General features: G+C 41.0%; 1 protein-coding gene across 10 annotated transcripts in view; it reads left to right on the top strand.

Moving 5' to 3' along the window:
• Nucleotides 1–27,090, top strand: part of SYNE1 (spectrin repeat containing nuclear envelope protein 1) — a 498,327-nt gene that overhangs the window by 209,079 nt on the left and 262,158 nt on the right. For all 10 annotated transcript variants that reach the window (XM_075064060.1, XM_075064059.1, XM_075064058.1 and 7 more), the window contains exons 34-51: nucleotides 1,551–1,738; nucleotides 1,851–1,974; nucleotides 3,040–3,206; nucleotides 4,212–4,365; nucleotides 4,660–5,288; nucleotides 6,084–6,263; nucleotides 10,311–10,461; nucleotides 12,830–12,988; nucleotides 14,227–14,409; nucleotides 16,983–17,084; nucleotides 17,840–18,043; nucleotides 19,510–19,717; nucleotides 20,277–20,389; nucleotides 21,223–21,428; nucleotides 22,378–22,533; nucleotides 23,824–24,115; nucleotides 24,577–24,749; nucleotides 25,612–25,921. In XM_075064060.1, coding sequence (XP_074920161.1) covers nucleotides 1,551–1,738; nucleotides 1,851–1,974; nucleotides 3,040–3,206; nucleotides 4,212–4,365; nucleotides 4,660–5,288; nucleotides 6,084–6,263; nucleotides 10,311–10,461; nucleotides 12,830–12,988; nucleotides 14,227–14,409; nucleotides 16,983–17,084; nucleotides 17,840–18,043; nucleotides 19,510–19,717; nucleotides 20,277–20,389; nucleotides 21,223–21,428; nucleotides 22,378–22,533; nucleotides 23,824–24,115; nucleotides 24,577–24,749; nucleotides 25,612–25,921 — 3,699 coding nt within the window. The remainder of the gene's footprint in view (nucleotides 1–1,550; nucleotides 1,739–1,850; nucleotides 1,975–3,039; nucleotides 3,207–4,211; nucleotides 4,366–4,659; nucleotides 5,289–6,083; nucleotides 6,264–10,310; nucleotides 10,462–12,829; nucleotides 12,989–14,226; nucleotides 14,410–16,982; nucleotides 17,085–17,839; nucleotides 18,044–19,509; nucleotides 19,718–20,276; nucleotides 20,390–21,222; nucleotides 21,429–22,377; nucleotides 22,534–23,823; nucleotides 24,116–24,576; nucleotides 24,750–25,611; nucleotides 25,922–27,090) is intronic.

The following is a 27,090-nucleotide window of genomic DNA, read 5'->3' as shown; positions in this document are numbered from 1 at the left end:
GCAAAATTTGGATCTGGATTCAGATTTCAAAAAGCCAAAGTTCAGGGGAGTTTCCTCCAGGGTTTTGGTTCACCTCTCTCTATATATATTACATATACATTCATCATTATTTCTCTCTTATTTCCTCTAGGAAAATAAATACAAATCTTTGGTCAGAGTGCCCTTGCAGATATGTGTGCATACTTCTTTCTGAAATCAATGACAGCTGCTTGCAAAGGCCATCTGCAAGGACGATCTGGCCCCTTAAACTGCAAAAAGTTGTAGATAGTAGCAACAACAGAGGTCTGTTTAGTGAGGAGAAAATATTGTTGCATGTAGGCTATGTAGCCATACAGTAGGTGAAATTATTTCTACTATTATTCCTTGTTAAGCAGTCATAATGGGCTTGGTGCTTAAGCATTACTAATAAATACTGTACCATGATAATTTAATCTTTTGAGAACAAATTCTGCATCCTTATTTACCTTAAAATATTAGCATTTCTTTCTGTGCCTTTCTTGTTTCTTTTTGAGATACTCACTGTAGACTGATTCTTCTGTGATGTACTATAATTACATCCTTTTCCACACCTTGTAATTCATTTGGTAGAAGTGCTTTGCTATTTCAAGCTTAGGATTCTGTGGGGGGGAGGGTTTCAGAAACATTGTTATTGTTTCTGGTTTGTTCCCATGTAGACATTTTAGCCCCAGTTCTCCTGAGATGGCACGTGACAAGGCTGCTTTAAGACTGGCAGAGCTGTTTAGTGCAGGATTCCCTTTGCCTAAGATAGTGTAGATCCCCTGTAACTGTTCTCATGCCTCCCCCCATAGGGCATGGCTGAGTGTCCCTACTTTGTAGCTATCCTCGGCTGCTGGAATGACCCTGTAGGGTTATGAGCTCCCATAAGAAATGAGAACAGCCTTAGGCAGCTGTTAGGGAGTCTGGCTCTTTGGCCTCCAACCCAACCTTGTGCCAAGCACAGCCTGTCCAGTCCAGAGGATCTAGCCATTTCATAGCTGAGCGGGGTTTTCCCTAAAGTTGTTTAAGGAGATTCTTAAGCCACATACTATATACCCTTTGTGTCTGACGTGCTCATGTTATTTGTTTCTAATAGAAGACAAATTCTCCGACCTAATGAGAAAAGGAGCATCGTGCAGTGGACCTTTGTTGGGGGGGCAGAGGTGTTGGAATCCTTTCTTTAAGGTCATGGAGCACCTATGCAGGAACTCCATGATCCTTGGGCTGTAGCAGTGCTGCAGATACTATGCTTTTAGCAGGATTTGTGCCACTGGATCTTGGTAGTTATTGATGCCCTAGCACAGTCCTGCCACTTCCCTGGCCTGCCTCCCAAAGGGTAGCATGGATCAAATCCAAGCAGTTACGGAATAATGCTCCATGCCATTCGGAGAGCAAGGAGTTCTCCCTGTGCATGTCTTTTCCCTTCATGTGTTGAGAAACCTTACCAATTTCATGGCCTTCTTTGAGCCCCTGTAAAGGAGTAGGAGTTGGCTCGTGGGTATTATTGTTTGTTTATTAATTTGTGGCTTGTATTTCCTTATCACTATCAACAGGATCTCTGCCAGGCTGTGGGAAAATTGAACAACACTGTGACCTCCCTTTTAGCCTCTGCTCATAAGGTCAGCAACAAAGAAAAAGCTATTCAAGAGGTTACAGTGTTACAGGAGAGATATGAAAAGCTGCTAGGAAGAGCTAAAGAGAAACAAACCTTACTAGAGACTCTGCTAGCACAGTGGCAGAGGTGAGTAACCCGCTTGCCTTTATTTTGACAAATACAAGAGACTTTTCTGCAAATTGTCCAAGAGAACATGGGGCGCTTGAGTTGGTAATGTTCTGTGCCGTGCTTTTGTTAGGCAGGAGAAGGAGCGTTCTATCTTCCTGACCTGGTTAGAGAGGTGTGAAACTGCAGCCGGACCTCCAGAGCAGTACGTTTCCGCTGACAGAGTCAAACTGGAAGGTGAATTACAGTCAGCACAGGTAAATTTTGGGATTGAAAGTTAGCCCAGAAGTGTACCTGCTTTTACAGATTGGCTTTTCTGAAGCTTTATAGGAATGGATCTGCTCATTTGACCTCTGACAATCTGGCTGACGTTGAATTGTAGAGATTCACTCAACTGAAAGCGCTTACATTATTATTTATTGATTCATTTATTATCATAGTGCCTAGGAGCCCCAGCATGGACTAGGACCTCAGTGTGCTAAGTGCTGTATAAACTCAGAAAAGATATTGTTGTTTATCAAAGTGCAGGCAAAATCAGAGAGGGGGTTTTAAGGAAAAAAAAATATTTTCCAATTAGTATATGCTGTTTCCTGGGGAAGAGTGCTACAGGATACCCTACCACCCACTGAGGACTGAGGGGCTTCAGGATGAGTGTCACAGGATCTTCAGACGGAAGAGCTGTATTTTCTTTAGGTGACACACTTGTGTATTTTTTTCATATATGAGAAGACTTCAGGGCTTTTGCATTCAGAATGGAAATGGTGATTTTGCAGCACTGCCACTAAGTTTTTGAATGTAAAATTTCACACAGGTCTAAGGCACTTTCTCCCTGTGAACAAATCCCTGTGTTGTAGTGGACTAATGGGAAGCATTTGGGCAAAAGCAGCTCTTTTTTACAAATCCAAAGAAGACGTAATTTCATTTTAATACTGAAGAGAATGGAGAGGTTTCCTCTATGTTCAGGCCAAAGTGTGATTTTTTTCACACAGCTCTAGCACTGGTGACAAGGACCAAATTCTGGGCTAGATTTTGCAGCCATTGTGTGAGCACTTAGTCTCACAAGCAGTTTCATTGTCTATTTGTTTGACTAAGTGCTCACAAGCAGAGAAATGATTGCAAAGCTTTGCCCTTCAAGAGGTACTGAGCACTTGCTGAGTGTCTAGATGTCCTAAAAACCCTGAACACCTTTAAGGATTTGGTCATACCTGAGTCTTGACTGAGAGTAGTGTGTTGGAGCTCCCCAGCCGACTGCAGTCTGACATGTTTACTTGCATACTATGATACCGTATTTACCCTAAAATGTGCAATCTACTGTTCCCCAGGATTTGCAAGCTGATATTACATCCCATGCTTCACTGTATACCAGCCTGTTACAGTTAAATGAGTCACTGTTCACAGCAGCTTCTGAAGAAAGCGTGAAAGCCATGAAACAAGAGTTCGAAGAGCTGGATGAGAGATGGAAAGCTTTACCACAGACTGTTAGCAACAGGTTTGTGTTTCAGGGTGTGTCTAACATGGTGTCCTTACATGCTCAAAAATAGTTATCAGCAATGCAGGTGAAGAATACCCTGTCTCAGCCACAGCTTTACAGTGTGACACTGGAAATGTTAGGTTTTATGGTCCATATGCTCACAGAAGTGGAGAGTATGGGAATCCAACAGATCCAGCATGCTGCCTCTGTGACATCATTCTTCCCCTTCTCCAGTGGAAGTGTTGAGGATCTATGTGCTAGGAGGAGGGTGGGGCAGGCGGTGGAGGCAGTATTGTCCCCACACAAATGCCATGGTACTTCCTCATGTAAGTTAACACTGGCATTAACATACTGCTCTTTCCTGCTCGGTACAATGGAACCCTTCCATTTGTGGGGAGGCACCGGTCTAGCAGCTGGTGTGGGAACCCCTACCATCTTGACCTCTGCAAGAACCATGCTGATAGCCGCTCTGAGTTAGAATCCACTCAGATATTCTTGTCTCCATGGATTCCTCAAGATCCATATGCATCTCAAGTATCCCCTGATTTTGGAGCCTGAACATTTTACTTCTTCAGAGAAAATGCCAACTCTTTCAAGGGGAATATATATGAAATTCTACAAGGGAAAACTTTGAGCGTTTCTTGTCCCCCTTCAGTCTTCTCCTGCATAGGAAATGATATAGCTGTTTGTTTGTTTTTTCAGTTTAGTATTTAATGGCTTAATCTTGTTCATCCTTTCACAGGAGTACTCATCTCTCTGGATTGCTTAGCACCTTTCAGGATGGAGCCCAAAGTGCACTTGCTTGAAGTTACTTTAAACAGAATTGTTATGTCTGAAAATTCAAGTTTAAGATCATGGGCCCATTCCTGCAACCCTTGCTCCCATGAGCTAGTTTCTTTCTTTCTTTCTTTCTCACTTGGAATGTATTTTAATACTGTCTAGTCAGCTGCAGTTTTGATTAATCAAAGTGACTCCCTCACACTGAGAAGTTAACCTTTCATTTTTATATTTGATATCCTGTAGGATCAGTTTCCTTCAGTCTCTTGTTGCTGAACATGGGGAGTTTGATGAACTGCTGCTCAGTTTTTCAGAATGGATTAACCAGTTTCTTGGTGAACTGCAAGAAACTTCTGAGATAAACACAGCTGATCAGCGCCCAGCTGTATGCCGCAATCAGGTAAACTATCCAATTGAAATGTTCAAAAATATAAAGAAAAGCATCCTATGCACAGTGCATTCCAAAGACCATGCAGCTAAAACTATGATGAAGCTGCTTAACCTGTTGGAAATCTGATTGTTCATATTACACAGTTCATTTTTTTTGATTGGGTTAATGCAAGTCAGCAATGCAGCATTATTCCTACTGGGTTCTATTTAGTGCTAATTGTACTGATGAGCTTAATTTCTTTTGTCAATAAATGTCTCTGAACCTTTGTATGGAAAATCAGTTTGTTTCCTTTTTTTCTAAAAGGACCACTCTATGGAAGTGGAAAGCAAGAAACAGGAACTTCAAAGTCTGAGGGAACATGTAGAAAAGCTGTGTTCTTTTAGTCGCCCAGAGGAGCACTACATGCTACAGGGGAAGGCTGAAGACTGGATCCTGCTCTTCCAGGAGGCCAGTCAAATAACCAGCCGAAGACAAGAGGCTCTGAGTCAGCTTGGAGTGTTCCTAGAGTTACATGCTGCTGCATCAAGTGTGCTTGATCACGTGAGGCACACAGTAGAGACTACTGGAAACATGGATAAGGCTCAGTCAGAACTGCTGGAGAAAGAACTGAGGGAAGTTGTTCAAGATATTAATAAATTAGCATCTGCAGCAATCAGTTTGGATGGAGCCCTTACAAAAGCCCAATATCATCTAAGACATGGAAGTTCTGAGCAGAGGTCATCCTGTAGGGCTATGGCTGATAATCTGTGCTTAGAACTGGAGTCAGTCCAAAATCTGTTGGGAACCAAACAGAGTGAAGCAGAAGCCCTTGGAGCCTTACAGAAGTCTTTCATGGAACGTAAAGAACAAATGTTAAAGAACATTGAAGATATTGAGGAAAGAGCTGACAAAGAAGGATTGAAGGAGCCAACACTTCAGGCACTACAACAAAGGTAAAACAAAAATCTTAGGAATACTTGATCTTTGGTGCCTTTTTTTTGTTTTTGTTTGTATTCCATAGTATTAGATGTTTCAATGACAGACTACTCCATAATCATTTCATTCCTTGGGGTTAAATTCACTCCTCTAGGTCTCCAGTGGTAGAAAGTCTGCAAAGGAAAAGGTTGCAGTGGTGCAAGTTACACACAATCTGTGCCAGCCTGCACAGTTCCAAAAGTGAGCAGTCTGGTAGAAGAAAGGGCATGGCAGATGCTCTGTTTCAGTACATCCCTCAGATCTCTTTCTCTGGAAAAGCAGATGGTGAAATCCCTGCCACTAAAAGTTGCTTTGTCCTGAGAGAAACCGTACTGTAAAGTGTCAGTACAAAAGCTGCTAGCCCTTTCTTGAGGCACAGCTGCTTCCATAAGCACAGACACTGCAGATTGTGTATTCACACATTAGCAGGGCATGAATGGAACCCATTAACTGTCAGATTATAAAGGAGACGAACTTAAGAGAGATTCTAAAATTCTAGAAGAATATTTCCAAGTACACTTTGTGTGGGAAGTGAGGAGAGGGGGCATATGCATGTGTGGTTATAGAAACAAAGAGAGCTAGATTCTGATCTTAGTTTCACCAGTATCAATCCAGTGTAACTTCAGAAGAGTTGTCCCAGATTCACACTGTTACATCTAAAGCCAATAATCGACCCTCAGACATGTTTTATATACAATCTCTCCCTTTCTCGCTCTCATTTCATTTTCAGTGAAGCTAAGAAGTAAATGTGTAACCACTCTTTCAATTTGCAGATTAAAGATCTTTAACCAGTTAGAGGATGAACTGAATTCTCACCAGCATGAACTGCAGTGGTTGATGGACAAAGCAAAACAAATGGCCCAGAAGGATATAACATTAGCGCCTGAAATTGACAAAGAGATAAATCGTTTGGAAGCTACCTGGGAGGATACCAAGAAACTAATCCATGAAAAGTAAGTAGATTTTGGATATACTTTAAATGAAGAAGAAGGGGTACCTTTCTTTTGGTAGAGGAAGAGAGCTCAGGTATTTGTATGTTATTTCTTTTGCTACATCAACTCCATTATACAATAATACCACCTAGCAATCATATACTGTTTGATATCTTAAAAGCATTGTACAAACTGTGACAAAGTTCCTCCTCTACCTTGGTGGGTCCTGTGCTTATTGGCGGATTTGTTCACCTCAGTGATCTTCCCTTCTTGTGGAACCCACAGTCTGGGTCAGCTCCTCCTGTGTCTGATCAGGAGTTGGGAGGTTTGGGGGGAACCCAGGCCCGCCCTCTACTCCGAGTTCCAGCCCAGGGCCCTGTGGATTGCAGCTGTCTATAGTGCCTCCTGTAACAGCTGCATGATAGCTAGAACTCCCTGGGCTACTTCCCCATGGCCTCCTCCAAACACCTTCTTTATCCTCACCACAGGACCTTCCTCCTGGTGTCTGATAAAGCTTGTCCTCCTCAGTCCTCCAGCAGTACACTCTCTCACTCTCAGCTCCTTGCCTTCTTGCTCCCAGCTCCTCACACACGCTCTTCCTCCTCTGGCTCCTCCCTGCCTGACTGGAGTGAGCTCCTTTTTAAACCCAGGTGCCCTGATTAGCCTGCCTTGATTGGCTGCAGGTGTTCTAATTAAAGTAGCTATCTACTGCCTTCTAGAAAGATCTTAATTGGCTCCAGGTGCCTTGATTAACCTGGGGCAACTGCCATTTGGTTACCAGGGTCCTAGGGATTTGTTTAGCCTGGGGCTAACATACCTGTTTCTCAGTACTTTACTGTAGCCATCTGGCCTTGCCCCATCACAAAACATGATATAATTAATAAATCCATCAATTATGTGCTCTTTTGTGCTTTTCTGAACTTACCCTATGGCTGGAAAGTTTGGAAATGTCCATTAAGACTACATGAATATTATGTAATTAGAATCTACATAATGCACTATTTTCCTGCATGCTACCTCTGCAACATGCCAGTCTTCCACTGGCTTGAAACTACTCCTGAGCTTAAGTCTCCTCTGTGTATGCATGTAGCACCACCCTCTAGGCAGTCAGCCCAGCTCAAGATTATGTTTTGAGTAAAATCATAACTCAAGCCATTTGTTAGATCAGAGGTGGGCAATCTGTGGCTCGCGGGCCACATGTGGCCTGTGGGACCGTCCTGCCCAGCTAGTCCCTGGCCCCTCCCCTGCTGTCCCCTCTCCTCTGCATCCTCAGCACAATATGATGCCAGCTCTGGGCAGTGTGGCTGGCTCTGAGCGGCATGGTATGGAGGCAGTCAGGGAGTGGATAGGGGGCAGGGGCCAGGCTGTTTGGGGAGGCACAGCCTTCCCTACCCGGCCCACCATACAGTTTCGCAACCCCAATGTGGCCTCGGGCCAAAAAGTTTGCCCACCCCTGTGTTAGATAATACTCAGCAGGGCATGGTGGGGTCTATCTCTCTATATACGTATATATTGATATATATTCCAGTAATTTTTTCCCAGTCTTAACTGCATTTGCATTTGTTTGAAAAGAAAACTAACATTATTTTAAGGTTTTTGGCTTGTACATTCGTTTTTTTTTGTTTGTTTGTTTGGGGTTTTTTGCTGAAATAAGCGGTAGTCTCTTTCAAACATGACTCTGGGTTATACTGTAAAATTCCTCTCTCTCCTTCGTACTGACACCCTTCAAATATTTGTATTCACACTGGCACTTAGCCAAGCTATGTGCATTTCAGTTTTATAGATTTAATCCTTTGTCAGTCCCTTTATCACAGTCGCCACAGGTGTTATGTTCATTTGAATGCACTTTAGTTTCCCAATATCTATCTGGTAATGAAGTGGGCAGATCTGGACAAAGGGGAGGAGTAGGACTGAATTTACCAGGCTCTTATACCTATTCTGTCATGGTCACTACCTGCTGCTCATCTTTATTTTAGGCATGGATAAGGCAGTGGAAGCCCACTTTGAATGGGGGGCGGGGGGCAGAGGTGAATAGTGAGACCTAAACACACAACGCATTGTACTAAACCTGGGGAGCAGGAGGAAGTCCAGATGGCTGCTTGACATGGGGAGTGGGAAGAGTTGGGGACAGTGGGAGAGGTCGGGGTGTCAGGAATAGGAAGGAGAGTCAGGGTGGGTGCTCTGTATGGGGAGTGAGAAGAGCTTCAAAGACTTGGGTCCTTTGGGAGGGTGCAGCCAGCTACAGTTTGGGGGCGGGGTTCTGGAGATTTGCATCTCTCTCACTGGGGTAGCTGCTCCCAACCCTAACATCCCAGTTCCTGCCTGCTCCCGCTGCAACAGCTGCTCTGGGTCCTGCTCTCACCTCCACTCCCAGAAGTCGTGGAGCCCCATTCAGCCTGAGTGCATAAAACAACTCACTTAAGAATGACACACGGAGATGGAAATATAGATCAGCATTTCCATTGTGGAGTCACTAGCCCCAGTGCCCCCCAGTTCCTCAGATGTCTCAGAGGCCAGATATCACCACCTGGGAACTGAAGATACCATACGTATATAAAGCCATACCTGCTTGCTTAATAATAAATAATAATTAATAATAGCACGTACATGTTCAAAGCAATGAGAAGACATTACCTAACTAATCCACATAATATCCCTTTGTGGAAGTATATTTATCCCTATTATACATTTGGGGAAATTGAGTCAGAACTGCCAAATGACCTACCCAAGGACGCACAAAACAGCAAGTTAGAGATAGAGCCAAGAATAAAACATGCAGTTTTAAGAGTTATGTAACTGGATTATTTAGCTCCCTTTAACTCACCCAACTACAGGCCAGCTATGACAGCAGGGAAGAATGATTTGGTGGGTAGGGCACTAGTCTGGGACTCAGGAGACCTGGGTTGAATTCCCTGTTGTGCCAGACTTGCTATGTGGGAAGTCATTTAGTCACTGAGTGCCTGAGCTCTCCATCTGTACAAAGAAGATAACAGCACTTCCCTATCTCACAGGGGGGTTGTGAGGATGAATACAGTAAAGACTGTGAGTTGCTCAGATACTATGGTAATGGGAACCATATAAGTACCTGAAAGTCAGTTTCATAGCGAGCCTTTCTGACCTGAAGAAATAGAATTTTAACTTTCATTTTTTAACAAATATAAATCTTTATTTTAAGCTGTTTTCCTGTAAGCCAGTGGTGATCTTGCTGTGCACGGTTATTTCTCTGGTGTGCTCCTGAGAAGGAGATGAACTCAGAAGTGACCAGGTTTCACACTTGGTCGTCTGTGGCTCTCAGATTCCGTTTGTAAATGGAACACTGTTTACAACAAAGTAAATTATATAAAGGAAATGTGGGCTTCCTGTTCTGTCTGACTCCTTCTTGTGAAGAGCTTCAATTGAAAACTTCTATTGAACCTGAAGTTCCCAGTCTAGGCAGGGAAATCCAAAAGAAAATCATCAGATCCAGCTTCAGCAGCAAACTGTTCCCTTTTCCAGGTGAATGGTCTCAAGCCAGAGAGGTTTAAAACAATATTTTAAACTTAAGAAAGAAAATATTTTGGCTGAAAAATCAGCGAGGCCAGACAGGTCTCCCTCTTCTTCAGCCTTCATTTCTACTTTTTCCTTTTTAACCAAGAAGCTTCAAATCCTTCACCGAATTTCAGTTCGTTGATACGAGAGGTTGAAAACGCACAATCAGAAGCCAGCTACATGGCACTGTGGTTTTCAGACAGAATGGTCCAGTGAGTACAACACTGAACTGGAAATCAAGAAACCTGGGGTGTACTGCCAGCTCTGACCTGCTATGTAGCCTTTGGCAAGTCACTTTGCTCAGATACCCCATCTGTACAAAGGTTGTGAGGGACCTTTCCTTTGTGAAATGCTTTGAGATTGATGAATCCAGAGTGCTGTATAAGTGATAAGGATGATTATGTACAAAACCGCATAGATCCTGCTGCTTTAACATTCTAACCTGATTTCCCTCCCTGACAAATGCCTGTGTCACAGCCCCTGGATTCACAAATGTCAGAATGAACACCATTCTTTCAACACAGCTATTTTCCATTACAGACAGGAGCAGTGCTGCGTCCTGGTTGATTTGATGAAAGAATATCAGTGTTTGAAATCAGCAGTAACTAAAGTAATAGAGAATGGTGACAACATGACTATGACCAAATTCATTTTGAAGGATCAGGAGGATATCAAAAGGGCTTTATCAAAGGTAATTCAGATATTTTCATTTAAAAATAACTGAATGGATCTTCAGTTTCAACAAATTTGGTGAATCATTTCTTTTTGTGTTTGAAGAGAAGTTGGTCTCTGATCCTTGCTTAAAGTTCCTTGCAGTATTGGGTGTTAAATCATCTCCCACTGAAATCAATGGTAAATCTCCTATTGGGCTTTGATGGGGGAAGAATCTGGTCATTACTGTGCGCTCTGCATATTTTGCAGAAAAACCTTTCAATTTGCAGGCATCTGTTTTTCTGTTGTTTTAAGTATATTGTACATTCCTTTAATGATTTTAAGAGTACATTTGTATTTAAGGAGAAGCTTTGCATAGATACTGGAGATTGATATGCTACTCAAAAGGCACTGAGGAAGAAAATGCCTAACATGTTTCTAATGCTTTACCAGAATAACCTCTTGGATAATTTTTGTTCATCTGAAAACAAAATGAAAGGACAAACTGATAACTGAACTTTGGTCTCTTCCATGACAGTGCAGGGCACTGATGCTGCAACTTCAGCAAATTAGCCTCTGTTTCTGAAATATGACACATTCTCTGTCTCCTTCCCCTAGCTAGAGGATTTGTCCATAGGCGCCAACTCCGTGGGTGCTCCAGGGCTGGAGCACCCCCGGGGAAAAAATGGTGGGGGCTAAGCACCCACCGGCAGCCCTCCTATCAGCTCCCCCATCCACCCCAGTGCCTCCCGCCCGCCGGTGAGCCCCATGGAGCAGCACCTCCCCCTCCATCCCGCCCACCGCGAACAGCTGGTTTGTGGCATGCAGGAGGCTGGGAGGGAGGGGGAGGAGCAAGGATGTGGCACGCTCGGGGGAGGAGGTAGAATTAGGTGGGAAGGGGTGGGGTGGGGTGGGAAAAGGCGGGATGCGTGGGGCCTTGTGTGCAGTGGGGACAGATCCTGGGTCAGAGCTAGGGGTTGAGCATCCCCTGACACTTTGGAAAGACAGCGTCTGTGGATTAGTTTATCCAAAGTGATTACTTTGATACAGTACTGGACACGGAAAAGTGTCAAGGACTTTGGTTCCCTATATTCCATACCCTTCATGAATTACATTTATTAAATTTCCAAATTCTGCTAGCCTGAAGTCACTCTTAATCCTCAGCCTGCCTTGAGAGTAAGTTCTGAGTTAAACTCTCTCCATTCATTAGAAAGTGTTAATTTTGATGGGAAGCCTGTAGTGGATATATTGCAAAATCTTCATTAATATTTGGTAGTCAGCACCATAAAACACAGAGTACTAAAACATGCCTCTTGATAGGCTATGTTTTATAAAAATCATAATATCTGGAATTATAATTCAGATAATCATCCTGTTAAAGTGAAGTTCTCTGAATTATAACTTCACAAACTGTTGCATAGAACACTTTCAGTCCATAGTGCTATAATGTCTATTTTACAAAGGGTTTATTTTATTTCTATTTAGTTTATTTTGATGTTGCTGGTAACATTTTTTAATATAAACCTTATGACAATGACCTCCTGACAACATTGGCCAGAAGAACGTATGCAGGAGTTTGCAAGATTGCTCATACAGCCATGCCAGCATGTGTCAACCCTCACTTGCTGCACATTCTGCATGCACGTCTGTCTGAGGATCTCAAAGCACTTTTCAAACAATAGTGAATTATGCTGTGTGACTGTTACGTGTTTCTGGTATCCCCATTTTGCAGGTGGGAAAAGGGTGGCTTGGAAAGTTTGTAAATTATTAGCCCAAGGTCTCACAGCAAGTTATTGCAGAGTGGGAAAACAACCCAGATCTTGTTATTCCCACTCATAGACTTTATGGCCATCATGATCATCTAGTCAAGTGGATCTCAAACTTTTTTGTTTTGTGACCCCTTCCACACAGCAAACCTATGAGTGCGACCCCACCCTTATAAATTAAAAACACTTTTTTATATTTAACACTATTATAAATGCTGGAGGTGAAGTGGGATTTAGGGGTGGAGGCTGACAGCTCGTGACCCCCCATGTAATAACCTTGCAACCCTCTGATAGGTCACGACCCCCAGTTTGAGAACCCCTGATCTAGTCTGATTTTCTGCTCATCACAGGCCACAGAACCTCACCCACTAAGTCCTGTAATAGACCCATAAGCTCTTATTGCATAACCACTTATGTATTTTGACTGTCAGAACATTAATTTCTTATTCCACTTATTCCAAGAACTACAGATTGCCTTGCTTTAGTGACACCGACAGCTGTTAGTGAGAAACTAGAATAACTAGAAAACGCATTCCATATGTTCAGTGACTTTAGGTCTCTAGAGGTGGATGGCTGGGAGCTGAATTTTTATTTATTTTTTTTTTATGACTGCATTGAACAAACAAACATTTATGTTTACAGCATGAAGCTGTCAAGAATGAACTAAATGACAGACAGAAAGAGCTGGATGCCTTCACTAATAAAGGAAAACACTTGCTAGCAGAGCTGAAGAGAATTCATAACTGTGATCCCATGCTGGTGAAAACAGATATGAACAGTACTGTGGACAAATGGCTGGATGTAAGGACAATGAATAATGTTTTCCTTATACGGCAGACTCAGTTTACAGTCCGAGAATTCGTTGCAATGTGTGTGCTTTTCTTAGGAACTGAAAATACTTTTTTTTTTAATACTAAAGGTGACTTTGGAATAAATCTCAGAGGGTTAAATCATGAGTATTTGGGGGTTGGTTTGTACCTACCATATGCGCTCATATAAATATATATCAGGTACATTTGCTAGATTAAAAAGAAGGCATTTTATGAGGAAATGATTATTTGGATGTAATTTACTATAAGCTAGACCAGTGCACACTTCTCTTGGTGTCTGAAATATATGTAAATTTGGACCAGATCCTCATCTGCTGTAAATCAGTGAGACTCCATTAAAGTCAATGCAGGTACTCTGATTCCCACCAACTGAGTATGTGGCGCATCGTATATTACGAAACGTAATATTTTAAGATTTCATATCTATAGAACTTTATTTGCAAATCCCTTTATGGTTTGAAATCCTTCTGAAGCTCTTAGTGAGCTGTTCTTTTCTGTTCTTGTACTATACATTTGGGGCTTGCTCAGATGAGAAATTCCTTAGCGTGCATGATGAACTGCTCTCTACTTACCTCCTCACCCTAGGTTAGTTGCAAATCTCATGAGTTTTGAAAACCGCAGCCTATTTAGCTGAAACTGCTAAGCCATTTGAGGTCCCTAGATGGGTTTAAGCAGAGGTATGATGCTTATTTGGAGTCAAAGAAGGGAAGCTGGGAAGGAGAGAGAGAGAGTGAGAATGTATATTTGTGTGTGTGTATGCAGAGAGTTAATCTAAAAGAAGGTTCATGTTTGGTTTGAGACTTGGGTTTTTTGGACTCATTTCATCCCTCACTATTAATGAACTAGTTTTGATGCATCACAATTGGCTCTAAGATCAATTTTCAGTGTTTGGTGGGGTTCTAGCAACATAACACATTTTAAAGTCAATGGATGTTTGTTCAGCTAATTCCACTTGCGACTCTTTCCCTAGTCAAAGTATACACATTCAGAGGCATTGGCATGTACTGGTTTATGTCAGTTTTACAATAAATAAACCTAAAATGCAGATACTAAACTCTTGCTGTTCTGAATGTGTTTCTGTTTGTAAAATAAGAGACCCGAGGTTAGGTTTTCCAGTCGTTTCTGAGCTACTTTTCTTGCAATTGGCTCAAGCTTAAAGAAATATGAAATTAATTATTAAGGATATTGATGTCTGTCCCTCTCCAACAGGTGTCAGAGAGGACTGAAGACAATGTAGAAAAGTTGAGTGTAAGTGTGTCTCTGTGGGATGATGTCTTCACCATTGGAGATGAAATTGATATGTGGTGCAGTAATGCCATCTCTCAATTGAATGAAGGTATCAGCAACCTGAACAGCAGCCAGAAAATGGAGGCCTTCCTGAAGGAATTTCAGGTGCTTACCAAAAAAAATGATGCAAGTGTTTTAAATGCTTTAATTCAGAGTCTCAGCTGGTGTCAATCAGCATAGCTTCACAGAAGTAAGTGAAATTATGCCGATATACATCAGCCGAGAATCTGGCTTTTTTTGTTCTTGATCGTTTGTTCAGTTACACTATTATCAAACATAGCAACCCATTAGGGATAATGTAAAAAATCTAATAGCTATATCCCACCCTCTTTTTGAGACTGTCTGTTAGTATCAGAACTAATACTGATGTACCTTGGCATTAAACTGCATTTAAACTCCGTCATTATCTTTCTTGTAACCATGCCTCCTTTTATTAGGCTTGTCAAAAAAAATTGAGACAGTCAGCATTGGCTTTATTCTAGTCCCATTGGAGCTGATGGGAGTGTTACCATTAACTTCAGTAGGAATAGAGTTAGGCCAGTGCTGAGCACTTTTGAAAATCCCAATTTAAAAGTCAGATGTTCCTGTAGATACAATGAAGGTGATGTGTGCTGAAGAGTAAAGGGCAAATTATTTGGGCTTGGTCTGATTTCACTCAATATGTTCAGAAACTAATTTAGTAAAATAAGAGCAAGCCCACTTACGTGGACACTCTTCAATTGGTTTAAGAGTGCCTCAAATCCCTTTTGCTGCTGATTCCTTGCAGGAGCCTTTCTTGCAAGTTTCACTCCATGGTAAATCTCACTGCATATCTGGAATGTTTCATTACTTTATTAGAGCTATGCCTTAGTCACACAGCAGGTGGTGGATCTGGTGTTGAAGTTCACTAGTACTTCATTTCTGTGACACTGTGATTACGCTGCATTAACAGCAAGTACAGCAGATTCACGTTCATTAATAATACTCTAATGCATTACTTTTCCTTTTGTCTAGAATGGGTTGTTAAATAAGAGTTGATTTAATACATTAGACCAGAGATTCCCAAATTCTTTGATGTGACCATTGGTAACATGTGAGCTTGATGGCCCATCAGTTCACTTCTCAACAATTTTCTAAGAAGGTGGTATGTGAACCAATAAAGTTTGACAGCCACTTACTGTATTAGACTCTAAATCCTAGAAAAGTGAAGGAGCTGTGGTACTATAGCACTCCCTTGCTATGGGTATTTAGGAGAACAGTGTTATGTCAAAAATAAACAGCAGGTCCATTGTAGAATGGGCTTCTTCTACCTCCTCTGGAATTAATAAAAAAGATCGTAGTATTAAATGCTTCAAAGGGAATGTATTTACTTCGATTACATAAAACTGTATTCAATTGTATCCATTTCTCACTGGGACAAGCCAAACCAACTGGTTTTGCATAGAACCAGATTGTGCCCAGGCCTCAGGTGTGCAAGGGACAAACTGAGCTCAAAAACTGTACAGGAGCTGAGTACAGTGGATGTCTTTAAACTCAAGGAATGCAGGAATTCTGCACAGCTACCACTACTCTGCATTGGCTTCTGCAAAGGAGTAAGCAGGGCTGTAGCCCATTACTCCACCTCCCTCCCCCGCCCCCAATCTGGACCAGCCAATAGAGAAGTCTCAGCACAGAGAGAAACGCATTTTGCAAGTGCCACAGCATCTGCATGTCTCAGGAGCTCTGCAAGGCATTGTCCATCCCTGAAGCACAAGGCCTCCTGGAATTTTTGCTGAAGTGGTTCTGCACCACCTTAATGCCACAATTTAGCTCTTAATGTACCTCTTCTAATCAATGAGATCTGTGTTAATTTAAAGTTCCCTGAAATAGCATGCATATTTGTATCCAAAATTTGTTTAGTATTTCAGATCTCAGGAAACTACAGTGAAAGTTATGTAATTTTTGAGAAATAAAATGTTTCTCTAGAATTTTCATTGAAAAGGGGAGGGATAGCTCAGTGGTTTGAGCATTGGCCTGCTAAACCCAGCGTTGTGAGTGCAATCCTTGAGGGAGCCACTTAGGGATCTGGGGCAAAAATCAGTACTTGGTCCTGCTAGTGAAGGCAGGGGGCTGGACTTGATGACCTTTCAATGTCCCTTCAAGTTCTAGGAGATTGGTATATCTCCATTTATTATTATTATGAAATTTATACAATAAACTAGAGATCCTAACATGTCAGTGAATAAAAGGCAGCAGTCCTATTTCAACTCTCTTTTCAACACAGAATTTAGTTCTGCATTTGACTTTTTTTCAGAGCTCAGTTCTCTGTAATGAAAAAACAGAGGGTTGTACAGTATACTCTGCATTCCATTAAGTGGAACCTAATGACCATAGTAAATTTTTCCAGTCTCATAAACAAAGGCATTCCCATTTTTACTGAGCCACTTTTCAGAGACTCAAGCTGTTAATAATTTTAAACTCTAAAATGAGCTGTATGGTTTTTTAGTGAAATGTCTGAACTTAATATAAAGAAGGAAAAAAGTGAAGTATTTTTGTGAGACAAGGAAACTGAGGGATAATGATGTTTAACTTTGTTTTAATAGCTAAACTTCTTTCTTTCTTTCTTTCTCTCTTTCTTTCTTTTTACTAAGCACCTACCTATAGCTTCATTCAGCTCTTTGTGATCAGTATAAAAATATTTATTACATTCTCTTTTACAGTCTGAAGTTATAAATAAAGGACAGAAGTTGGAGCAGCTTAGTTCAAAAGTTTCAGATCTCAAAGAACTGACCAATAGTCAAGAGTCAACTGCAGATCTTCAGGTAAGATATAGGTGTCACTCATCACAATCTGTATCCTGAAATTGTGCCCCTTCTATAGCCTTTGTCTGTTTGGGGGAACATACTACACTTGCTCTTATTCTGATCATTTTTCTTCCTATTGAGAGAGCTCTATATTAGTTACTGACATAGTTTCTGAACAAAATACTGTAGAATTCAGAGGGGTTGAAGTTTTATAAGCACTTGCCACCATCTGAATTTAGATATAGCTTCTTATTTGAACGATGGTGTTGCAGTGAAGCATAATTATGTTGGCCTACTTTACAAAACCAAGAAACAGCACATTGGATTAGAATCAGTGCATCAAACTAATTATTATTAGAATTTGGCCAAAACAGGAACCTTGAATCCCCATTTACTGTTTTTTTTATTTTGGAGGTCTGATTCAGATGAAGACTCGTTTTGTTTAATGACTCCGATGTTGAATCCGCAGAGAGAGAGACTAACTTTTTAATTTTCTCAGAGTTGGATAGCCATTCATTCAGGGTTAAATTTTGGCTCTACTGAAGTCAATGACAAAACGTCCATTGACTTCAGTGGAGCCAGGATTTCACCCTCAATGTCTGCCATTTTCATTTACTTTAAATATTAGTATCCATTCACATAAAAAAAAAATGGGCCTCATATCCCACTTTTCCTTTTTTCCGTTTGTTATACCACGTGAACTGCCCATCAGTTACAATACTAGGCCCAAGTGATTCACTGTAGTGCTCTAACGTATGAAATTTTGGATTTAGTTCCTAGAAGCAGATTTAAGGCAAAAACTGGAACATGCCAAAGAAATGTCTGAGACAGCAAAAGAGACACTGGAAGATTTCAGTGCTCAGAAGATGCAGTTACTTAAGTTTATAGATCACATGACAGACTGGCTTACAAAAGTAGAAGAGTCACTGTTAAACTGTTCTTGTAACCAGGATCCCAAGAGCCTAGGTAAAGTGAAGGTAAGTGTTACTGAAGATATACTTTCTATTGCATAGTGGCTCCTGTATTTAACTCTAGCATTGTTTTATGTGATTGGTCATCCTGGCAGTCAATTTATTAAAATGTATGTTAGTTTTAATCTGATCAGATTAAAACTATCTATTTTTATACTTTAGGATATCAATGAAGAACACACAGTCGTATTTTTAAAGAAATGAACAGCATTTCTGATCTTCATTTTTTCTCATTGTATTGCAAAGCTTTTGGAGAACTGAAATGAATAGCAGTCTCTTTTATTGTGACAGGAACTAATGTTGTTTCATCAAACTGTTTTCAGGCATTGCTTTAGAATATATGCTATCCTGTTTTTTGCCCTTCTAATTGTTGTGAATTTGGAGCTCATGCAATTAAGGGACTAATAGCTCTGATAGAACTCAACATAATATTAGGTTCTGCCCTAATGCACCTCAGTTGTCACCTGCAGCAGTTCGCTATCTAAATCCTAGACTCTCCATGAATATTGACTACCACGCATGGCCATATCATGACAAACAGCATGGAGGTTTTTGTGGGGTAAATAAATAGCAATTCTGATGAAACAGCCACTCTCAACTTTAGTTTTGATGTAAATTTAGCTTTGTATGCTGCTCCCCAGATGGGTAAAGGCAATGCTAATGGTCCTCCCACTCTCTTCCAAACTTGCAACTCACATTGCTTTCCTAATGTACCTTTGACCTGGGCAGAAAAATGCTGACAATACATTTTTTTGGCTGGAATTTGCCAATTTGTCAAAAAAGAAATGTTTTACAGAGATGGTTTGATTTTTATGAAGTTCTGATGGGACACAGGCTGGGGCCAGTGAAACCCTGTCAGCCAGGCAGGTTTTGATCAGAAACTGATCTGCTTTTCTGCCAGCTTGCCCACCTGGCTCCTCAGCAGCTGGAGTCAAAGACTCCAGTGCTTCCAGAGTCCATGGCTCTGGGGCAGCCCACCGAATGGACTACCCTGGAGCTGGGGCTCCATCTCATTTAATGGAAGATGTCCAAAAAAATTGTTTTTTGTTCCAAAGCAGAATGAAACCAAATTTTGAAATATCAAAATCCTCCATTAATGAAATGATCTTTCCCCACACAGCTCTGTTGTACCCCAAATGAACCCTCACTGTTGACTGCAAATAAAAATTATTTTCAGTTGTGCCTTGAAAAAATATGTTTTAAAAAAATGACAGTGGTGAATGCTAAAAAGACCTATTTTTCTGTGCTGATTTGACATTCACTAGGAGCCATCTCAGTTGGGAAATATCAGGAAATTGTATAATCTAGTACCCTGTTCCTCAATTCCCTCCACAAATTCCTTGCTGCAGAGTGCTCTTGGTAGTTGCAACTAGTGGCTGGATGAAGGGCAGAGGAGCAGGAAAGTAGAGGAAATAGGCAGCTGTTTTGTTTAGCTGGGCGTGTAGCACTGACAATGCAATCTTATCCTTTAGGAAACACAAAAAGAGCTTCAGCTCCAGCAGAGCAGCATCGATTCGACTCAGGAGAACCTCAATAGCCTGTGCCGCAAGTACCACACAGTGGAACTGGAGACTCTGGGCTGCAGTGTCACTTCACTGATACAGAAGTATGAAGCTGTGACCCAACTGTGTTCCAGAACGCAGGCCAGCATGCAGGACTCTCTGGAGAAACACATCCTCAGTGAGTCTGAGTGCTTGTTAAGATGAGCTGTTAGATTGCAGCCATGAATCAGACTGCCTCAGAAGAGTCTGCCAGAGAGTGTTGGTGGAAAGTTTCCGTTGACATCATTTACAGTTATGCTCTTGTTCTTGTATAGAGACTTTCATAAAAGTGCTTTCACCAAATGCTAGTTTCAATGTCTGTTGCAAACTGAAGGATTTACAAAAACAAAATTCAACTTTATTTAATACATGCAGTCCTCATGACAGGAGTTCCAATTCAGCCTTCCCTGATGAAATCCTCCTGTGTTTCTCATCTTCCACTTAGTCCCATTATAATCCCCCTGAAAACATCTCTTTATAGGACACAAATGCTCTATATAGTCTATCACCAAGGCCAGTCTCATGGTGCCTGATGCAAAGGCCACTGAAGTCAATAAGAGTCTTTCCTTTAGCTCCAACAGACTTTGGATCAGGCGCCTAATGAGGGATGATAAGATATGAGCACTGGTATTTTGGATCGTACAAGTGTAAAATGCCCTTTTGGAAACTTGTTCATATCTTCTTTTTCTTTTTAAAAGCTTTGATGCAGGAATTCCAGGAGTGGTTTTCTGGTGTGAAGGAAACAGTAAAAGAGTCGTCTGATAGGTCTGGGGACAGCAAAGCCATAGAAGCAAAGTTACATGATTTGCAGGTAGAGATATCAAATCAAGAGGTGATAATTAGCTACTTTTGGCAATTTGCATCCATGTCTTATCTAATTTATATCTACAGAAATCTGTCAAATCCATTTTTTCTAGAAAGAAAATATCAAAATGGCTCCAAATAGCAATAAATTACTGTACCACATCCAAAAGATGCCAACCAAATGTATTTCAGCTTGTGGGATTTTTTGTTCTGTTAAAACTCTTCTTGTTTCCTCTCTGCAAATTTCTATATCCTATTTTCTCCTTTGTCTCTGTCTTCGTCTCACTCTGGCCCTTACCCCTTTCCTATCTTTCCCTACAATATCTTTCTTTCTTCTTCCAACTCCTTGACACTTTATTGCTCACTCCTTCATTGAGATATACAATGATATGATATATTAGGACTTCCTTGATCTGATCTGTCATGGAAAAGAGCACAAACAGGGCAAATGCTGCTCCAATTCTTGTAAATAACCCTAATCCCTAAAATGTCTGCCTATTACATTTTAGGGATTAGGGTTATTTACAAGAATTGTCAAAAAAGAAATGTTTTACAGAGATGGTTTGATTTTTATGAAGTTCTGATGGAACACAGGCTGGGGCCAGTGAAACCCTGTCAGCCAGGCAGGTTTTGATCAGGCTGGGGATGTATTGGGAACAGACAGGAATTGTCCATTCTATCCATCATAGATTTTAATAAAATGGTCCAGTTGTAATCAGTTCCACTGCTAGACATTGGCTCTGAACTTCTTGGAGAAGTCTGGTAATCCCTAGTATACACAGTGCTTCCTTAGCTATTGGCTAATCCTGCTTGTTTAACCTGTACTCTTTTCTCACACAGAGAGTGTTGGACTCGATTAGTGAGGGACAGAACCAACTAGATGATGTCTCCAAGCAAGCAGAAAATATGTATGCTTATTTATCCAAACCAGTTGTGAGCAGTATCCAGGAGCAGATAGCAAAGTCACACCAGGACTTCCAGGAGTTCCTGAAACAGTGCCTGAAAGATAAAGAGGCTCTGGAAGATTGTGCCTTAGAACTGGGAAGGTGGGTTATTTCAACAGAACCAGATGTGCTGCAGAACGTTATTATAAAATGGCTTGGAGGTGGGGCACTACAGTGAATGCTGAAATTTTCAGACCGTGAGGATATAGATGATGATTTGAGATTAAAACTTGCAGTTAAAGAAGTAGTAACTATGGGCCTGTTCACCCCCTCCTCTAGAGAGAAGTTCAGAAATTCATCTCTGTGCTAATAATTTTGGGGAAACAATTGGGCTCTGTATGTTAGAATACACAAACTTAAAATCCAAAGGCTCTAAGGTATTTATTACCTCAAAATATGTTTACTGTAATGTAATAGGAAGAGTATTAATGGGTAGTTGGATGAAACAGCAAGATTAGATCAGATGGAAATTTCGTGTGTGCCTGCATGCACATTGAAGTAAGATTTTCAAAAATAGGAAACTAATGTAGACTCCTAAATTCATGGCCTTATTTTTCAGAAGTGCTGATCATTCAGAAACTCCTATTAACCTCAATGAGATCTGTTGGGTCCACAATACTTTTTAAAGTCTGGCCACTTGTTTATGTGCCTAAGTTTCATTTTAAGAGCCTAATTGTAACCATCTTTTTTTAAAAAAAAATCTTGGGTTAAATTTTAATTACAAGTGAGATTTGGAGAGACTTTTTTTAAGCCTCCTTATCTTTACTGAATATAATAATAAATATGAGCACTGTCACTTTAAATTTTGGAAGGTTCTTTGCACACCATAATTCCCATGATCTTGCTGAACATTTTTAGAGTCTTTCTGAGTATTTTTAGATTAGTAATCACTGCAGACATATGCTGTGTGTGGCGCTCTCATTCACTAAAAGTTGAAGTTGTTTCCAGCCTGCTTTTCTGCTCTACTGGATGTGCATTATACTGTATAAACTCAGTAGTATATTTGCACACCTAGGAATTGCTTTTACAGGGGTACTTTTCTGTTCTGTAGCTTTGAGGATCAGCACAAGAAACTGACCCTGTGGATCCGAGGAATGGAGGAAAGGATAAGTACTGAAGCACTAGGAGAGAGCAAACAGCACATCCCAGAGAAGAAAAATGAGGTGCAGAAAGTGGAAAATTTTCTTGAAGAGTTACTGGCTGCAAGGTATAAGAACACCTTTTCTAATGTCCTGTTGCCAGCGTTCTTTATTCCTTCAGGTCAGCCATAGTTAAATGAACGACTGGGTAGTACGAGAGAGAGGTGCTGGAGGATGCAGTTTGTCTGAGGACCAACTTACAAGTGGCTGCGTTCAAACAGTTCCAGACTTTGGGAAAATTTGAATTTGAATCTAGATCCAAACTTAATGGCTTAGGCTCATTTCTATTTAAGAGGAGTTGAAGTAACTTTGTTAGTAAACATGATCTGCAGAGCACTACAGCACAGCACCCTGAGCTTTAGCAATATGGTTTAGATGTCCCTCAAAAGTCACACTAATAGTAATAGTCATCACATTGTCCAATTAAAAACTTTTTGTTTTCTTGCTTTTGCCCCCTGGCATCCAGTTCCACTTGGATTGCATGCTCATATGCTGCCCACCAGGCACTGTGCCCATGAAACTTCTCAGCCATGGAATCCTACCTGAGTTGAGAATCAGCCAATGGACAACGAGATAATTGCCATTTTTAGTATACTGTGTAGTTGTGCAAACATTTTATAGTTTGTTGGAAAAGGTAGAAAAAATATTATTCAATTGTTTTGCTAAACCTCATAGTATACTAAAAGAAGGCACTTACTTGATCCTCGTCCATCTGTCCAGGGCTGTTCCAGCAGGGTTTTTGTCTGATGTGGCTTCAGCATAGTACATACAGGAAAAAGAGAGAGGATGATTCAGTGACCAGGGCATTAGTTTAGGACTTGGGAGACCTGGGTTCAGTTTTCTGTTCTGCACAGACTTCCTATGTGACCTTGGGTAAGTCACTTAGCTCTGGTTCCCTGTGTCTTGGTTTCCCTGGTCGTTAAATGAGGATAATGATACTTCCCTACCTCACAGGTTGTGAAGTACTCTGATACTACTGTAATGGGAGCCAGATAAATATTTTAAGATAGATTACATGTTGGAGAAGGAATTGGCAATATCAATAGAGGTGGATGTCATGGGAAATACAATTAGAACGAGCTGATCGCTGCTTTTAGCTTGATTACTGTTGGCACCAAACAGTTATTGTTAAAGCAAGAGTGTAGGCCCTCATTAAAGTTATTTATGTTACTTTAAATCAATATATTATACACTCAAATTTGGCTTTGTTCAGATAACTTTTCTAGGAACTATGAGTTGTATGACTGCAGTCAAACTTGGTTATGCTGGCAGCATTAAGTAATTTTCCATCATCACTATGGCAATAACAGTTCAAGTGGTTTCTAAAATTAATTGTCAATCCCAAATCTTTCTTTTAGAGAATCGTTTGCTAAACTTTCCCAGAGGGCTCAAGCTTTAAGTGAAGAAGGACATGGTGCTGGGAGGGAAGTACGTCTTGCTTCGCAAAACCTCACCAGCTATCAAAACCTAGTCAAAACTGTCAAGGAGAAGTTGCGAACATGTGAGGTTGCACTCCAGGAGCATCAAGCCTTGGAGGAAGCACTGCAGAGTATGTGGTCCTGGGTGAAAGATGTTAAAGATAAGCTGTCTTCTGCGGAGAGCACTGTCGGCAGCAAAGCCACATTAGAGAGGCGGCTGATGCAAATTCAGGTAAAGCACAGGGCTACATGAGCTAGCACATAAGGTCAAAATTGCATTAGAGTTTAATTCATGGAAACAGAGGGATTTTTCCTGCCACAGTTATACAAGTTTAGGGCATAGCTATTCATTAGCTGCTGCAAAATAGGTAAATGCCTTAGGAGGCACCAGGTGGCACTTGTATGCTTTTAGGCTTTGCTGCTACAGCACTTCTGCATAAATATAACTAGAGAGACGACATGGGCAAGGTAATATTTTTCATTGGACCATCTTTTCTTGGTGAAAGAAGCAAGCTTTCGAGCTTACAAGCGAGGCAGTCCAGGTTGACTAGGAATGCACAGGAGTGTGGTGCAGAAGGGGTAAATGAACTAAATGACAATGGTGAATATTGCTAGAGGAGTAGCAACTTGGAGGTTTCCTTTATGTTTGTTGGATGGTTGGATTTGATACATGTGATCCTTTTTGCTGCACAGGAGATCCTTTTAATGAAAGGCGAAGGTGAAGTTAAGTTGAACATGGCCATTGGTAAAAGCGAACAAGCCCTTAGAAGCAGTAATGAGGAAGGGCAGAAGATGATACAGACCCAGCTACAAACGTTAAAGGATGTATGGAATGATATCATCAACACTTCAATGAGCTGTCAGAGGTAAGCTCACTGTGTTTCTCTTTAAACGTAGGGCCAGATTCTGACATCCTTTCTCCCAGTGATGAGTACCTTACACTGCAAGTAGTTCCACTGATGACTACTTGAAATGTAATGTGCTGCTCGAAGTAAGTAATGCTGGCAGAATCTGGCCCAGAATGAAATGTAATTTAGAAGTGCTTATCTGAAAAAAAAATATGGAGAAAGACAATGTGGTGATTCCTCTGCTTGAGTTCAGAGTTCACTGTAAACTGGTCACTGCAAAAATACTTCCCTCAATAAGAAAACTTTCACAGTTCAATGTGCTTGGTAGTCTAAGAGGACTAGAACTGAGTAGTCAAAAATTGTCAGTTTTTCAGTAATCACCGAACTGCTGCACTTTTAATTATTATTTTGACAGACGGGCTATTTTTTATTCAAGAGTCAGGATTAAGGTACTTTGGAGTTTCATGTGAAACCTGCAGAGCACCTCCTTGTCTGGGGTTAGTCAATGTTACCCAACTATGTAATTGCTGTATTCAGTACAATTATGAAGAGGGAATTGGGCTACAACAGGTAATATCATCTTACCAGTAAAATGGTGAATGAAAACTTTTTGATTGCACTTCACTGTTCTGGCGCTGTGTGAAATTCTGAAAATGTGTTTGTGAAAATTTTCACAATTGAATTTCAGGCAATTTGACTCTTACAAAATACTATTTTTTTGTGAAAGTAGTTTTAGTGAAAGAGGGGTTACATACTGAACAACATCTGTCAGTGTGCTAGCCTCCTCTGGTGAGTATTATAGAGTCACTGAATTGGTTTTTCTTAAGGCCTGCAAGACTTCTGACCTGTACTGTATCTGTGTCTGTGTCTTTAATGTAAGCCGTTTGGAGTCTGTGATTAGGCAGTGGAATGACCATCTGGAGAGGAAAAGCCAGCTGGACCAGTGGTTGGACTCAGTGGATCACAAAATTGAACAGCCTTTACAGACCCAGATTGGTCTGAAAGAAAAGTTTTCTCAACTGGATCACTTCCAGGCTATCGTTTCTGATATAGAGGATCACTCTAGTGACCTTCATCGACTCACTGAACAAGCCAAGGAACTATATGAGAAAACTGAGGATGCTTCTATTAGGGAAGCAGCTGAAGAGGAACTGAAAACACAGTTTAGTGACATCACCACTGTGGCCAAGGTAAATGCCTCATAAAAGAAGGCAAACTTTTGCATACTTGTTTTAATAAATGAGCTTGTGCCAAGATTTCAGTTCCATTTCAAGTAATGAGCATATTTACACACACTTCTGTAAAATCAACATAGAAGGCAACTAAAGAACCACAGCCTAAATAACATACTGCTTCCATATTTATGCTGAAACATAATCAGAGGGCAGCCCTGACACTCAATTTCAATAATTTTACTTGCATGAAAAGCCATGTAAGTGTTGAAGTTTTCTTGGCTTTTTTTGCTTCAGTTATTTAAGATAGAGTCTAATTTAATTTGCTGTAATTCACTGGGATGCAACAGTTTGTTTCCCTTGGGAAATTGGGGTTATCAGATGGAATATTTATGAATTTTGAGTAGTGAGATCCATATATTTCAAGCTTGAGGTCTTATGTACAATATTTCTCCAATTCCTTTTTTTTAAACTTTATTTCTTTCTCATTTATTTCCATCATGTTTCACTTGTGTATGTATGAGAAAGAAGTGGGGGGAGTGTTTTACACAGGCATGAGAGAAGAACAAATTGCTTTAATGAACAGAAAACACATTTCTATAAAGAAGACGAAGATGAAAGTATCTGTTTTATGGGCCATTGAATATTAGGTATGTCGTAGGGCACATCTTTATGGTCTCCGAGGAAAGAGGATACAAACTGTTTGTTCTTGGGACCCCTTCTGCCAATGTCCCTCCCCCAAGCTCACCAAGGGAGGGATCTTGGACAGACTGCAGGGGATGCAACCTGGTGCCCAAATAGAGACAGTGCACGTGCGTGCACAGGGGCAAATGTGGCAAAGGGGGGAGCCCACCCTCTCTCAGGTCTGCCGCTTTCCCATTGGCTGGGGGTTAATACCCAGGCTAGCTAATTGACTCCTGTATGCCCCCCTCCCATATTTATACTTTCCAAGGCCTTTTAAAAGCCTCTTGCTCCTGCTAGCTGCCCTCCCTCAGGTGTAGTCTAGGAGCTGTGTTTTTTTAAGGTGCTGCAGGTCTGACAAATCGTCTGTTTTTAGATCATGAAGGATTTTCTTTGCGTTGGACCAGTTTTTCGGAGGTCTTCTGTGTTTCCCCACCTTCCTTGCAGTGTCCTGGAGACAAAGTTGGATTGTAATCTATAGATTCATAATAGATTATGAGGCTAAA

This window comes from Chelonoidis abingdonii, chromosome 3, assembly GCF_003597395.2.
Source record: "Chelonoidis abingdonii isolate Lonesome George chromosome 3, CheloAbing_2.0, whole genome shotgun sequence".
Taxonomy (NCBI): Eukaryota; Metazoa; Chordata; order Testudines; family Testudinidae; genus Chelonoidis; species Chelonoidis abingdonii.
Note: the sequence above shows the minus strand (reverse complement) of the source record. Positions and strands in the feature narration are given on the sequence as shown.